Source organism: Rissa tridactyla, chromosome 1 (assembly GCF_028500815.1).
Source record: "Rissa tridactyla isolate bRisTri1 chromosome 1, bRisTri1.patW.cur.20221130, whole genome shotgun sequence".
NCBI lineage: Eukaryota > Metazoa > Chordata > Aves > Charadriiformes > Laridae > Rissa > Rissa tridactyla.
This window is the reverse complement of record NC_071466.1, coordinates 32004161-32019819: the sequence shown is the minus strand read 5'-3', so window position 1 is coordinate 32019819 and position 15659 is coordinate 32004161. Positions and strand designations below refer to the sequence as shown.

Sequence of the window (15659 nt, the reverse complement as noted above, 5' to 3'; positions counted from 1 at the left end):
TTTAAAAGAGCTCAAGTGACTCCTGGGTGGTCCCCGTCCCTCTATCCTGATTGCAAACACAGAGTTTAAAAGTGTATGGAAATGAGAGCCAAAATCTGAGTGCTTCTATGGGCATGGGTGAAAGCATCTGGGCACAGTTCAAGTCTGATGCTGTAAACTAGTCCAGCTGCCAATCACAGTTGTGGCAACTTGCACCAGTGCATCTATTGACTTTTCTCCTTGGGGAATCTGCGTCTAAAAAGCAGTGTGGATCAGGGGCAGATGTTAGCTTGTGCAAGCCGCCTCTTCTTTGCTACAGCTGGTTCCCCCTCGTACGGTTTGAACGCAGCTCTCATCTATGCGTATGTGTATTTGTATAGGGCAGGCAGCAATCTTCCCATACTGCTCTGAGGAATTTCTCTGCGTTTCAAACAGAGGTTTCGGGCTTGTTTTTAAGCTTTCAAAGATATTTCATCTTTCCAGCATGTCAGCTTTTACACAAACAAATACAAGCAGCCTGCTTTGTGCGACACATGTTGCTGGGTCTCAGAACAGTAATAAACCAGTAGGGCTGTAGGTTGAGAAGTATGGCATTCACCACTAAGTTACAGTTGGGAATAATTTTGCATGTCTTTCCAGCCACTTGTTTTATTAAATAGCCGGCTCAATCAGCACTTCATGAACAAGCCCACTGGTCATTCATACAAAAAAAGGTCTGTACAAGCCTGGGTTCTCTTACTTTAATGAAAAGCTTTTGATGACTTTATTTAGGTAGTAGTAGAAATTTATTTCTTCAGCTGTTTTATTCATCTTGCCCAGCTGTGATCTTTTTTTGGGAGGTTATTTTATTTCATCGTAACTTCCTTTTTAGCTAGTTTACATGCAACGATAAAACTTCCTTTTGGTGCAGGGTCGTGCCTGTGCTGTAACTCACCATTCTGCTGGGGTACCACAATCTGCAGCCCAGACCCACCAGACCTCACAGCAGCAGCAGCATCTGCACCGCTGTCATAAAACCAGTTCAAAAGAGGTTTAATTAGAGGCCAAAGTGCCTTCCACAATGGCAGCTTTGTTGGCAATGATACAATGATGGAAGGAAGACTTGCGCTACTGTACAAGATAAATGGCTGCAATAGGCACGGAAGGAATTAAGTCTTGCTTCTGCACGTTCTCATGCAAACGCTGAACACGCAGAGCAGGGACCTTACAAGCTTGCACGGTAGCTCGTGTCAACAGGTTTATTAAACACCAGCTTCTGTAGGGAAGGGTGGATGGATGAGTAGGGAGCGGAGGAATTGGGTGCAGTTGGTATTTGCAGTGGTGTTCTGCCCCCATGTTCTTCTCCACAATGCAGTTATACATCTGTCTGCTTAATTTTCAGCTCATCAAAGCAGGGTCATGATGATTCTGTTTGTCCTGGAGATGGAGTGGGTGTTAAGCACCGGACAAGACAAAAACTTCACGTGGCACTGTTCGGAGAGCGGCCAGCGGCTGGGAGGGTACCGCACCAGCGCAGGCGCCTGTGGCCTGCAGTATCCTTTGCTGAGCTCTTGGCTTTATTTCTGCTCTTTGGCACTTAAACAGCCTCTTTGGTTTATTTTTCTGATTGTCCTCCAAATTTTGTGCCCTGTATAGGTTCAGCGCTTTGTGAGAGAAATGGTTACTTAAAACCAATTTTAAAAACTGTCTGTTCTTCTTGCTTTGTCTCCTTAATGCATGGTGGCATATTTAGGTCTAAGCATTTTCGAGCAAAATAATGGGCGATCTGCAACCTATTGTGGTCTGCTTTTGTAATAAATATGGACAGGACCTTCATTTAAACATGCAGTGCATGCTTTCTTCTGAGAATTAACACTAGCAAAGTAGGTCGGTGATCAGGTCAGCTGCCTGTGTGTATGCATGGTAAAAATTAAATTACATTAGTATAAAATAATGAGTACTTGTCCTTCACTCTGGAATAGCCCAGTATGTATTGGGAATTTGGGTTAACTAAGGAGTAAATGGCTCCAGAAACGGCACTCAAGTGGCTTATTCACCTAGAGCTCCCCCGGCTGCCTGACAATAAAAGAAATATTAATTCATCTTTATTGCAAATGAAAAGGGAAGTGGAAAAGTATGAGCTCTTAGGCTGAAACCAAGGGTTAGCATAAACAGACTTTTTAGTGCCCCATGGCGTATGTGGTATAGATGATGTGTGTTTTGCTAGTTCATGGGAAGTGAGACTGACTCTAAATTACTTTCTGGACACGGACTTGCTTTATATCATCTGGTCATTGAGCCAATCTAAATGGCATAAAAATTTAACTTAATTTTTAACTGAATGATAAATACTTTTGAAAGCGTGATGCAGGAATTTATCCTGTATTTCCTAAACCTCTCTAGAGAATCGACCATTTTGAGTGATTCAAAATTTTGGAGGATGCTTTAATTTGGGTCATCAGATCATGATGGCCTAGTTGCCTTCTATGGTGGAGTGACTACCTCAGTGGACAAGGGAAGAGCTATGGATGTCGTCTATTCGGACTTCTGTAAGGCCTTTGACACGGTCCCCAACAACGTCCTTCTCTCTAAATTGGAAACATATGGATTTGATGGATGGACTGTTTAATGCATGAGCAATTGGTTGTATGGTCATATCCAGAGGGTAGTGGTCAACAGCTCAATGTCCACATTGAGATTGCTGGCAAGTGGTGTTCTTCAAGGGTCCATATTGGGACCAGTACTGTTCAATATATTCATCAGTGACATAGACAGTGGGATTGAGTGCACTCTCAGCAGGTTTGCAGACAACACCAAGCTGAGTGATGCGGTTGACACACCTGAGGCATGGAATGCCATCCAGAGAGACCTGGACAAGCTCGAGAAGAGGGCCTGCGTGAACCTCATGGGGTTCAACAAGGCCAAGTGCAAGGTCCTGCACCTGGATCGGGGCAACCCTCATTACCAATACAGGCTGGGGGATGAAGGGATTGAGAGCAGCCCTGCTGCTGTCAAGAAGGACTTGGGGGTGTTGGTGGATGAAGAGCTGAACATGAGCCAACAATGTGTGCTCACAGCCCAAAAAGCCAACTGTATCCTGGGCTGCATCAAAAGCAGGGTGGCCAGCAGGTCAAGGGAGGTGATCCTGCCCCTCTACTCTGCTCTGGTGAGACCCCACCTGGAGTACCACATCCATCTCTGGAGCCCACAGCACAGGAAAGACATAGACCTTTTGGAGCAGGTCCAGAGGAGGGCCACAAAAATGATCAGAGGGCTGGAACACCCCTCCTGTGAGGATGGGCTGAGAGAGTTGGGGTTGTTCAGCCTGGAGAAGAGAAGGCTGCAGGGAGACCTTATTGTGACCTTTCAGTACTTAAAGGGGGCTGATAAGAGAGATGGGGACAAACTTTTTAGCAGGGCCTGTTGCGATAAGACAAGGGGTAATGGTTTCAAACTAAAAGAGGGACGACTTAGACTAGATATAAGGAATAATTTTTTAACAATGAGGGTGATGAAACACTGGCATGGGTTGCCCAAGGAGGTGGTAAATGCCCCATCCCTGGTAACATTCAAGGTTGGGTTGGATGGGGTTCTGAGCAACCAGATCTAGTTGAAGATGTCCCTGCTCCTTGCAGCCCTTCCAACTCAAACTGTTCTATGGTTCTACGAGCATGCGGTTGGAGGGTGGGAGAAGGGAGAATTGTGGTAAATATTGCAAAAAACAGGAATATAGGGTTTTTTCCCAAATGTCCTGTGTCCATAAAATCAGTGCTAAGTAGTTGCTCCTTAAATATCCAGTGTGGACTCTGAATGTGGAATTAAATTGGATGAAGAGGTCAGAATCTGTCCAGATAGATGGTTCCAGTAGGTGGTTGAATGGGTCCAGATTTTATTCAGTTTAGAATATGATGTGTGATGCACCTGATGTGGCTGACACTTCCTAAATACAACATAAAACAATACTCTTTCAATGTACCTGCATATTTAACCATAATGAAGGAGCAAAAAACTAGTAATAGTTATTTTATACAGTTTTTGGAAGGGAAAGAGAGTGAACACAATCCAACTCTAGCACCTAAGTTAGAGGGCCTGGGGAGATGACTCCTCTGTTCATGGCAAAAGGCTACTTCAAAGGTGTTTCATAATAAAAATACAAATTGCATCCTCATTTTTTCCCACTTTTTGGCTTACTCAGGGAGGCTGCACTATTAATATGAACAGGTATGAGCTTGATGCCTAAAAGCACACTCTGAATACCTCCTTGAGACTGAAGTGCTATTTGCAAGGTTGCAGTATACTCGCATGAAAAGAATTAACAAGTCATGAAAGGAATGCAAAGCTTGTATAAGCAATGTATTTTCCTCAGCATTTATCCATCAGATTTGATGTGGAAACCCGGCACGTGTTTGTTGGTGATCATTCTGGGCAAGTGACCATACTCAAACTAGAGCAAGAGTCCTGCAGCCTGGTTACGACATTTAAGGGACACACAGGTAAGGCCTCAGGAGGAGAGCCAATTTGATTCTTCATCTGTGCTCAGCATCACGGTGGTTTGACTCTCCTGTGAAACACTAGGTTGGCTTGTCTCAATGCATAGCATGGAAGGGAGATAGACCTTAAACTTTCTCCACAGCTCAGGGAAATTTATTCTTTATTGGTAAAACCGAGAGTGATCAGACTTCTGATCAGAAAACTTCTATGGCAGAAAACACCACAATCAGTAGCTGCTAATTAAAGCAGAGTGAGAGTAGAACAAGTTGTGGTAACTCTGGGCGGGAGGATGTTCCTCAAGGAAAGACCAATATTGGTAGATGCTTTTGCCCAAGTGGAATAGGCACATTTTGGAGGCATTAACTGCTGTTTCACTGCTGGGACTTGTGCCCCATCACACTTTAAAAACAGCAACTCTAGGATGTGATCCTGTCATCTAACGGAAGAAACAGAGGTTGTTCCTCAGCATTTTCTCTCCATATCCCTCCTCTCTGATTGACTGCTAATAGCTCAATCACAAGGTAGCACAAGGTAGTTCAGTCCTTGTGCTAGGATTACTGTGAAGATGCTCATAATATTCCACACTTGCTTCTCTTCTTAAATAAAATCTATATCCTGGAATGATGGAGATGAAAAGCTGTGTAATCACACTGTGACTGTCCTTGTGCCATGCTTTACTGCTTAGTGAATTCATCCATGCGAGTGGCAGTGGAGCCCTCTGCCCACAGAAAAGCAGGACGGGGCTTCAATCGGTTTTCTAGGCTGTTAGTTTTCAACTGACAAGCCCAGTGACTGCATGGCCTTTGCTAGAGAGACCTGCATTTTAATCACTCTCTGTATTTTTTGTTGTGTGGGTATGTATGTATTTATTTATTTATTTAGCTACATTCCTGTCTTCCACTTTCTGTAATGAAATGACGGTTGTGTGCACCTTCTATTTCAGGTGGTGTCACCGCTCTCTGTTGGGACCCTATACAGCGAGTTTTATTCTCGGGAAGTTCTGATCATTCCATTATAATGTGGGACATTGGAGGAAGAAAAGGAACAGCCATTGAGCTCCAAGGACATAAGTACGTTCAAAGCCCTTCCTCCTGCTTTTATGGGAGCAAAGCTAAAGGCAGAAGCCACATCTGGAAACACACAGCCCAAAGGTTACAGTCTTCACACGCCTCAAGCTTATATGTGTGACTCACTGTGGTCCATATGCAACTGGAATAAGTTGCATATAGTGAGTTTTTCAGTGTTGGGCCCACAGGCTGGTTTGAGAGTCTGCAAAGGGTGGTGAAGGAAAGCACAATATTTACAGTCCTGAATGTGTTATGCCAGAGCCTGCACCTTTGTTGGAAAGAGGAGGATCCTCAAAGAACAGCTGCAAGGAAATTCTTGCTTTTTGGGTGTCAAGGTCTTTCCTTCCCCTAGAGGGAGCATCAGGCTTGGACAATTAGTCCCTTTTATCTTCATGTTAACTTTTTCCATGACACTTTACCTGCAACCTGAATTCTAAGTAATGTGCTTTACGTATAGGGGCCTTCACTGTCTCCTCAATGCAAAGAGGCTTCATCTTTGCACCTACAAATCTCGCCTTTGCATGGCATCGTAGATGTCTTTGAAGAAGAGTAAGCTTGTGCTGGGCGTTGAGCAGAGGTCAGAACGGCTCTAGGTGCAATGACCTCCTGTTAACACTGGCAATGCAGTAAGTTTGTTTCAGTGTACTGGGAGTGCATATACGTGGGATTTGCATGCCAGGCTCAGGTCTGGAGTGGCAAAATCTCATGGTGGTTTTGGTCTAACAGTTTCTTACATATTCATACATTTCTTTTGAGTGATGCTGCACTCTGCTGAGTGATTTGGATGCCGCTGGGATTTCAGAGCACTGCAGAGCTTTTGTTGAAATTCCCAGATCACCCTCGTACCCTACCAGTGGTGCTTGCTAATGGACTGCTGCTAGATTTATTGCCGTGGAAATTAGTTCTCCTGATACGAAGTTAGCCTCCGGATCTTAATCATAGAACAGTTCGGTTGGAAGGGACCTTTAAAGGTCATCTAGTCCAACCCCGCTATAATGAGCAGAGTCATCTTCAACTAGATCTGTAGCATGGCGGTTGGCTGGCACTGTACAGCATAGAGACCTGGTCCTAAGGACAACAGGGACTAAGAAACACTTCACCTGATGGTGCCACTGGCGTTGGCAGGTGGGCACTGTGAAGGGAGGCTGTGTTGTACCAAACTGTCCCAGAAATGCATTCCACTCTGGAGAAGCAGCCATATGCACAAGTAAATGCATTAGCATGAAAGTCCTTTAGGTAGATGAGAACAGTGGTGGCAGCAAAGAAAACCAAATGGTATGGGATAGTTCCAGTCATTGTGTGCTCGGTTACTGGTACTTCTTGATCTTGTTTTTTCCATAACACTGTTATACGGGCTTTGTTTCCCAGGTTGTAAATAGCTTGAGATGAGGCCTGTGTTTTTGTTTTTTTCTTTTATGAAGGAATGAGCACAGCTTTGGGCGTTTAAATTGCATTATTTCTCTCATGTTGCTTTTTCCTTAAAAGAAGAAGCAAAAGCACCTAAATCTTCCACCTTACCTTGGGAAGGCTTAGGAACAATTTAGTGATTCCTATATCATTTTTGAAACTCTCTGTGCTTGTTAGCGCTGAAAGAAAATCTTCAGTAGTTCCTCAGTGCTTCATTGCTAGTTGTTGCAGAGATTTACAAAAACAAAGTTGTTACTGACTTTCTGACAAGAAGGTACCTTACTGGGGCTGTGTTCATGGATCCAGATGTGCCTTCTGAGAGGTCTGGAGCTGCAGCTCTGTCCGAGCTTCCTGGTGCAGCTGGGACCTCCCGTCTCAGGAGCAGCAAAAGCAGTTATCAGAACAGATCTTTGCCTTTGTGGATGCTGCCCAGATGAGCAACACTGGTTCTGGTTCCAGATGGACAGCAAAGACTGATTTGTGTCTGATGGATGCCATGTACACTGAGAGGCAGAGGGAAACATATGGGCAAACAAGTAGTTTATACTGCTTAATTGTATATTCTGTGCTTACTTGTGTGCTAGCCATAGATGGTTGATTAGTAACTGTCTCGTTTCTTTTTCAGCGATAAAGTTCAGTCTCTCTCCTACGCTCACCACACTCGGCAGCTCATCTCCTGTGGTGCAGATGGGGGAATCGTCGTCTGGAACATGGATGTTGAGAGGCAGGAGGTAGATACTCAATTCTTATCAATTTGGTCTGAAACAGTTTTGGGAAGAAGGGGCCTTTCTAAAATGTGAAACTTTCAACCTGAACAAGATCATTCCGGGCTTTAAAAATGTTTTTGGACGTGCTCCAGTTGTTATACAGCAATTATGCTGTGCCTTTGATAATATGGTACCAGGGAAATTGTCTGGCAGAAAATGCTTATTAAGTAGGCTGCTAAATGGCTCTTACCCTTTACATTACTGCTCTGAAAGACATCCTCTAAGGAGAGTACTGTGAGATGTTCTGCCCTGTTTTTCATGACAACATGAGAAATATTATCAGTTCTGAGGTAAATGGATGGATTGATAATTGTTAGGCAGTTTTAAGGAAACCAAACAAGAAAGCTCTTTGTCATCTCTGGAAACCTGCAGCCCCATTTTTTTCTTGTTCTTGCTAAAAAGACATTTAACTAGGGCTTTAATCTCACCCGCTACTCAGTCTTGCTTCCCTCTGGTGTAACCACGTAGAAGTGGAGTAAACGATGACTTTGCCGATCCAGACAGTAAGATTTCACCCACGCGCTCCTAATTGCTTTTGTGCTGCGCGGCCAACCAAATGTAAGAGGGTGCAAAAACGCACCCCGGGTCTTTGGCGCTGTGGGAGCAGCCTCCGCTCAGCAATTTCGGAGACTTGACTCAGAGAGGGGGAGCGAGCGCCATGCTGAGTGAGTCAGACGTCAGCCCTGTTCGGCAGCACGGCAAATCCTGGTTTATGTGAGTCATGGCAAACCTCTGCCCTGCTCCTGCAGGGGGTAGGAAGGCACCCCGAGTCCCCGCAGTGGGTAGATCTGGACAAAGTTTTTGGCAGCATGGGCTTTTGCCAGCTTTGCTGGTTCTCAAGGGTTTTGGCCTCCCCTGGTTGTGAATGTCTCCCTGGAGGAAGGAGGAAAGCTAAGTGGAACATTGGATTAGAAAAAACCGACTGAAACAGGCCTAGGCAGGGACTGAGCTCCCTTTTTTTAATGTGAATTAGCATTCCAGTTGGCTCTCTTTAATTGCTAATCTAATGGCCAATTATGTCATCAGCTCCAAAAATGAAACGAAAGCGGAGTGGCTTCCTCCTTCCCAACAGATGTTTCCTTTTTGCTGCAACTGGAACATCCAGAAATGAAAACCTTTATTTATTTGCTGCCTTCAAAAGGCTACAGTAAGGGTTAAGACTGGCTTGTTGCAAAACAGGCAGCAATGCTGTAAGAAGGCTGGTCTGTAAGAAGGCTGGTTTGAAAAGTGGAGGAGAAATATAATTAGCTAAATGAGGGCTTAGCAGCAGGTGCTAACGAGCACGCTGCTCTCTCTGACTCTGGCTATGTGGGCTTGTTCCTGTTATCAGTAGTGCAATAGAGGGTGTTTGTGGCGCTAAACCACCTCTAAAACATGAACCTTTGAGGTGTTAATCTCAAACCTTGGTTCGGGGTTCTAGAGCATTTTCTTTTGGATTTTGGCTGTGGGATTTTTGCCCTTACTCAAGGGTCTTCTCTACGTGATGTGTGCTTAGTACTCACTTTGATGCAGTCAGATTTTCCCACGTCTCTGAGATGGCACTAGAGTGAATTAAGCCATTTTAGCCCTTGATTCCTTATTTTAATCTCTAGTTTTAAAAAGCTGGGAAGAGGAGGGCATCTGAAAGGTGCTAGAAGCTGTGTTTCTATTTGACTACAAAGCGGTTGCTTGTCACAAGCAAAATGTCTTCGTGTATAGTGTTCAGATGCTTAAGAGATGAAAACTTATATACATGCAGATGTAAATCCATAGGCATTAAATGAAAAGATGGTTGTGGGTAGAAAAGACAGGGATTTGTCCCAGTTGCTCTTCAAAGTAACTGGCAGAAGAAGCTGAAGCAGGCGGTTGCTTTATTGCTGGGGGTCAAAACTATCCTGGGAGGCAAGGGTCTCCATCAGCCTTACCCTATCTTTGCCTGGCTTTTGTATTATTTTTGATTCTTAATCTCAGCTGTGTTTCTTGCCATTTTAAACTCCAGTATGTGAGAAGCCGGTGGCTCTGTTAAACCAACTGCAGTTTGCTAATGGCACTTTCTTATAAAGTATTAAATGTTATTTATTGCTTATTTAATCTCATGGAGTTGGTGGGGCTGGTGGGAGCACATTGCAGGGGTGCTGAGGCAGGGCTGGTCCCATCTGGCTGGGGCTGCCCCACTGCAGGGACAGGATGGACCCGCTTGCCAGCTTTAGGCTGAGCTCTTGTCCTGGTGGGGCTGAGAAAAGAGCAGAAGTCATCTGCTGGGAAGGAGTGTCGCTCTTGCTAGGTCAGACAGACTGACAGGCAGCTGGAGAGGGGTCAAGAACCAAGACTCTTCCCAAGTCCCACATCCCAGGGAGGGTTTCCTAAACGTTGTGGGGAGATGCACTGCATGTCCCCCAGCAGCTCAATGCAGGACAAGTGTCATAGGATCCAAATGTAGGGGAGGAGATTGACTGCCCCCTCCGCATGCCCTCCTGCCGCTTCAGGTGTTCCCTGAGCTTTTTCAGGATCTGACAAGACTTGCTGCCCTACACCAGGGCGTCTGGTCCATGCTACTCTGCACAGTAAAACCTAGCTGCAGGAGAGAGAAGTGCTGTTAGTATTTTCTTTCTTTTCTTTAAATCTTCTTACCTGCTTCATCCACAGAGTGGGTGCAAAGCTACGCGCCTTGTTAGGAAATGGAAGACCTTCTTCCCATCGTCTTAGTGTAAAAGCAGGGAAAAGAGCCAGTGTGGGTTTTGGGCTTGTTCAAGTGAATCTCATCTAGCTCACCCCGATGCGTGATTTGTAGCACAGGCACCTCTGAGAGCAGGAATGCCTCTTACAGTATTAAAAGAAAGAAATAATAATTAGAAAACCAGAGCATTTCGGATACCTCTCCCTTTCTTCCAGATGAGTAGCTTGGCTATTGGAAATACTAATTGCCCACAGTTTCCACCAGAGGCAACAGCAGATGGTAAATGCTGTCCAGACAGGACAGAATATTTTTATATGCTTAATTCCAAACTTGGAGAGGTGGGGGAGGCTTGTTTGTTCCTGGGTTATTTTTGTGGTCTTATAATCGAACTCTGCTTCATGATTTGGGTGAGAAGTGTTCCTCCCATGTTCTTCAAGGCTCAGAGATGAGCCAAAAAAGACATACCACAGAACAGTCAAAATGGCATCTTGTGGTAATGGGGATTTTTAATTAAGTTTAGCTGATCACATTACCACACCCCAATACATCTTTCTTGTCCTGTCTCTGAGCTCCATTGGAAGCCTTTCTGTTTGTTGCTCATTCCCACTTTGTGTCTATGTGTGTGTGTGTGTGTTGCAGACCCCCGAGTGGCTGGATAGTGATTCCTGTCAAAAATGTGACCAACCTTTCTTCTGGAACTTCAAGCAAATGTGGGACAGCAAGAAAATAGGCCTCAGGCAGGTTTGTATGGGTCCTTTGGTGTGTTAACATGGTGCGATTAAGCTTTTCTCTCATAATAGCTCGTGGTAACCTTTTTTCGCCTAAAGCCTTGCGAATTTGCACTTTGTTCTTCCACTGAGTGCTCGATAGTGGGACAGTGAGCTCCCCTCTGGAGAGGCTTGATTTTGTGGTCAGAGCACACTTCAGTTTTCTTCTGTTTTTTTTTCTTCTTTCTTTTTTTTTCCCCTTTTTTTTCTGTCTTTTTTTTCTTTTTTTTTTCTTTTTTTTTTTTTTTTTCCCCCCAGACAGTCCCAATAGCAAATGCATGTAATAGGCCTTGGCCTGAGTAAATTGGTTTTGGGCCTTCCGTGGCTTTAGCCATGTGGGATTTTGCTTATTGTTAGTTGAATGTGTTGTAGAAAGAAATTTGCAGCTGATTTTTGGAGATTGTGCTGGAGCCAAAGTTGTTTTCAATGGGCTTGAGTAAACATCTGTAACTGCTCAGGCTGTGCTGGAAAATGCTTATAGGTCTGCTTGGAACATACCGCTGTGTTTTCCTGCCCGGCAGGAGAGGGCTGGGGATCGCAGACGCTTGGGAGAGGGCCATAAAAATGCTGAGAGGGATGTTCTCATGGAGCTTGGAGAAATCAGGTGTTTGAGGCAGAGCTGATCTGCACCTTCTCCATATGTAATGCTCATTGCCGCAGAGCCTGGCTCTTCTGTGGCCGGTGAGGCAGCCTTGTGGTCCCACACAGCCAGAGCATGAGAAACCATGAGGCAGGTAGCATCAAAATGCAGAAACGCTAGTGCTTTTGATGCTGAAAAAGGAGTTGACCAAGATGATTAGATGGCAGATCTTTCTACTTAGAGGCTGGGATGGGACTCCAGAATGACACTTTGCTAATATAGCCCTGTCCTACCTTGTCCTGGAGATGATTCAATGTGTCACGTGCTGCTGACTGGTGCCGTCATCCCCTACCGCCCCCAAAGTGAGACTCCCAGGGACAGGGGTAATTACAGCTCCCAGCCTTGTGGCCAATGCCTGGCTGGCCGGGACACATCTCTTAGGTGCCTAGGGACCTCCTTGTCTTGTCCTGCCATCTCTAGCTCTGCTAACGAAAAGATGACAGCTGGATTTCCTTCTTCCACCTTCAACCCTGCTGAAACCCCCCTGTAACGCTGGTTGCACTCAGTGAAGAAGCCCTGACCCACAGCTACATCCACAGATGCCAAGTGCTGGAGGCAGTGATGATTTACTGGGTGGTGTATGGTGTCAACCTGGAGCTTAGGAGAAAGGTAGATAGCACCTAGCCTGGGTAGTGTTTTATCTGCCACTTTCCCAGAGTGTCAGTGATTAGCTAGTGATTAGCTGCTGCTTGCCTCAGGTAGTGGAGGAGGTGGGGGGGAAGTAAGATTTTGTTTGTTCCCCTCCCCCCGTTTATTCTGAAGAGCTTGCCTGTTTTCCTTCATCATCCCTGGAAGAGTCACTTTCCTGTTGGCTGCAGCCTTGGCTGGGTCTTGCTGGAGTGAGATGGTAAAGGCAGTGACACCCAAGCAGTGATCTGGGTTTGTGGCTGAAGATGTCTTTCCCTGTGTCGTTTCCTACAGCATCACTGCCGGAAGTGTGGGAAAGCTGTGTGCGGCAAATGCAGCTCCAAGCGCTCCTCCATCCCGCTGATGGGGTTCGAGTTCGAAGTCAGGGTCTGCGACAGCTGTCATGAGTCCATAACGGATGAAGAGTAAGTGTGGACACTGCACCAGCTTGCACTGGAGTGGGACAAAACTCCTGCATCTGGGAGGGCCTGGGCGGACGCGGGGCTCCCAGAGGGAGCAGCCCAGCGGGGTCGTCCCTGGGATCTTTCAGCAAGGCACCCTTTGCTGGCACTCTGCAATGCCAGCAAACCGCGAGGAAAGGAGAACCCTCCACCCCTGCTCCTTTCATGCCAGGGAGGCCTCAAAGTGGAGTTTACAAAGAGATTGCTGAGATTAATGACTGACTTACAGCAGCATTCAAATACTTGTTTCCTCGATAGAGACTATTTTGGGGGAAAATCCTGCAGTCACAGTCTTTGCTGATTTTCGGATTTCTTTCTTCAGGCGGGCGCCCACGGCTACTTTCCACGACAGTAAGCACAACATTGTTCACGTACACTTTGATGCCACCAGGGGATGGCTGTTGACCTCGGGGACAGACAAGGTTATCAAGGTAGGAGCGAGGAGGTTGCTCTAACTCCTGTGTGTCATTTCCCCTTCCTCTCCCATGTAGTTGCAGGTATGTCCTACCTGCTTTCTTCCACCCAGAGACCTCTCACTGATGGACTTGTGCCCAATAAAGACCAAGGAGGTCTTCGTCTATGAAGTTATTGCCCGAAGGGACTGGGACAAGTGCTCACTGTAGCTTTTCCTCTGGGTAGACAAACTGTATTTCAACACGCCAAATCACAGTTTGTGTGGGTGGGTAAAGAAATAGCTAAAACAATGAGTAAGTTTATAACAAAGCTTGAATAATTAAAAAAAAAACACCTTACAATGTGTTATGACTATGCTAATCATTCAAGTTAGCGATATAACGTGCGTTATTTGGTTTCTCTTAAGGCCAGCTATGAATCTGGCTCACAAGGGTAAAGCATAGTGACATAGAGAATGTCATTTGGTCAACCTCCACCAGGCTGACATAAGTGCTGGAAAATGAAATCAAACTTCTGCAGGCTTGCTGCATCCACCTCTAACTAGGTAGCCTCTCTTAAGCAAAAAACAAGGCGCAAATTATTTAGAGATGACATTATGTACTATATTTTATTATCTTTTACCATTGCTGACTATGTTATTATATTTTATTGTATTAACAGCTGTGGGATATGACACCGGTAGTTTCTTGATGGTACATCAGTGGAACTTGAAAGGTGATATTTACAGACGAACCAGATTTCCTAACCCTAATCATACTGCAGAAGATAACGCTGGGCGCATACAGCAGATGAGAAAGGAACTAATGCGTTTACAACGATTTTACGTCCTCTGCTTGATCAAGGCTGAACATTTGCACGAAGACTCTTTCCACTTATTCTCAAAATATACAAGAAGGTATTTTTTTAACTAATGGTTTGTACGATCTGACTTCGGTTGTTTTGAGTTTGTTTGGAAAATCCGTGTGTGGTGCAATTTTTAGTTTTTATATTTCACTGTGTCAAGATACTTGCTGCTTTGTACAGAGGGTTCTCGGGTTGTGTCCTACCGTGTGAGTTTTCGGTATCAACATACTCTATGAGGCAATCGGCTCTCCCCGCAGCGAGTACCTATTGATTTGGGACGTTTCTGCTGACCACGCTGTCTTCAGTGGAGGAACTCCAGGCGCAGCGTCGTGTGTTCTCCAGCTGGGCCACAGAGGAGCTGAGGGACTATTGTAATTCCTAAGAGGGCTCTACCATCTTCTTGTCCTAGCGGACATCATCTGGAGAGCATTTTATTGGTTTCTAGTAGCTAAAATCCAGCTTTCTGCCTCTTTCCTTGCTGCACAAATCGCAAAACCAGGGGGGCAGGTTGCTTAGCAACTAATTTCTACAAAAACTGAAATAGTTTTCCGGCTCAGAGCATTACAAGGAGCACACAGACCCGCTTGAGTTTGATGAGGCTGACAGGCTGATTCAAATTAAATTATTGGCAACAGGAACTTTTGGGAGTATTTGCGGGGGGAACGGGGGGGGGAGTTGGGGGGGGGGGATGGGGGGCCGCAGGCGCAGATCTAAAACTGGTCTAGGTCTGAAAAGTCTGGTTTACCTCTACCTCTACCTTGCGCAGCAACATTTCAGCATTTATACCTGTCTGTGTTGTTGAAGATGAATTTGATTTTTCCCGTTCTCCATATGGTTAGTCATATTTATTTTTTCAAATGCTGATGGTTTTTATTAATTTCCTCTCTAGACCAGAAACTGATAACTGCTGAGTGATGCGCGTTGTCCTGTTGTCATATTTTACGGTTTCTTTTAAAAATAAAAAGTATTTAAAAACCTGGATTGACCAAAATTACCTTTTTAGAAGGATGTCGTCAAGATGAATAGACAAAAAAGCCCTTTTTTCCAAAGGGATCTTCTCTGAAGAGTCAACTGTCTGTTCCTTTAACCCATTTCACTTTTTAGCACGGTATTGCTGATGTGCTTTGAAGGAACTGGTGTAGAGAATAGAACTGCAGACCAGACCTAGGGCTTTCCTGTATCTCCTATTTAAGGAGGCCTTGTGGTCTGTAGCTGCTGTGACACAGCACATCAAGTGGTGCTCAGTCTTGCCCCATTTTGGACTCTACTTTTCTCCTTTAAAGTAAACATAATATCCTATAAATGATGTTTACCACTACAGAGCACATTGCTACCTAGAGAAGCTTTGTGGTTTCGCTTGAGTGATAACACCTAAAGAAAATAAAGCTTCTCCTTTGTTTGCCCAGCAGTAATTCACTTTTGAGGAAACAAAAAGGTTAACACAATCCGTGGCATTAATTCTGGACCAGCGAGCTTCCACAGGAAAGGGTGAGGGGACTTTCATGTGCATGCCGCAGGACTGCTACATATTTTTGGGGAAAATTCTCTTTTTAAACATCCT

General features: G+C 45.1%; 1 protein-coding gene across 3 annotated transcripts in view; it reads left to right on the top strand.

The window, feature by feature from the left end:
- The window catches only part of WDFY2 (WD repeat and FYVE domain containing 2), a 66262-nt gene extending 51512 nt beyond the window's left edge, over positions 1 to 14750 (top strand). For all 3 annotated transcript variants that reach the window (XM_054217941.1, XM_054217949.1, XM_054217959.1), the window contains exons 5-12: positions 1361 to 1511; positions 4339 to 4451; positions 5393 to 5519; positions 7549 to 7654; positions 10986 to 11087; positions 12675 to 12805; positions 13164 to 13272; positions 13916 to 14750. In XM_054217941.1, the coding sequence (XP_054073916.1) occupies positions 1361 to 1511; positions 4339 to 4451; positions 5393 to 5519; positions 7549 to 7654; positions 10986 to 11087; positions 12675 to 12805; positions 13164 to 13272; positions 13916 to 13945 (869 nt within the window). In that variant the 3' untranslated portion in view covers positions 13946 to 14750. The remainder of the gene's footprint in view (positions 1 to 1360; positions 1512 to 4338; positions 4452 to 5392; positions 5520 to 7548; positions 7655 to 10985; positions 11088 to 12674; positions 12806 to 13163; positions 13273 to 13915) is intronic.
- The last annotated feature ends 909 nt before the right edge of the window (positions 14751 to 15659 follow it).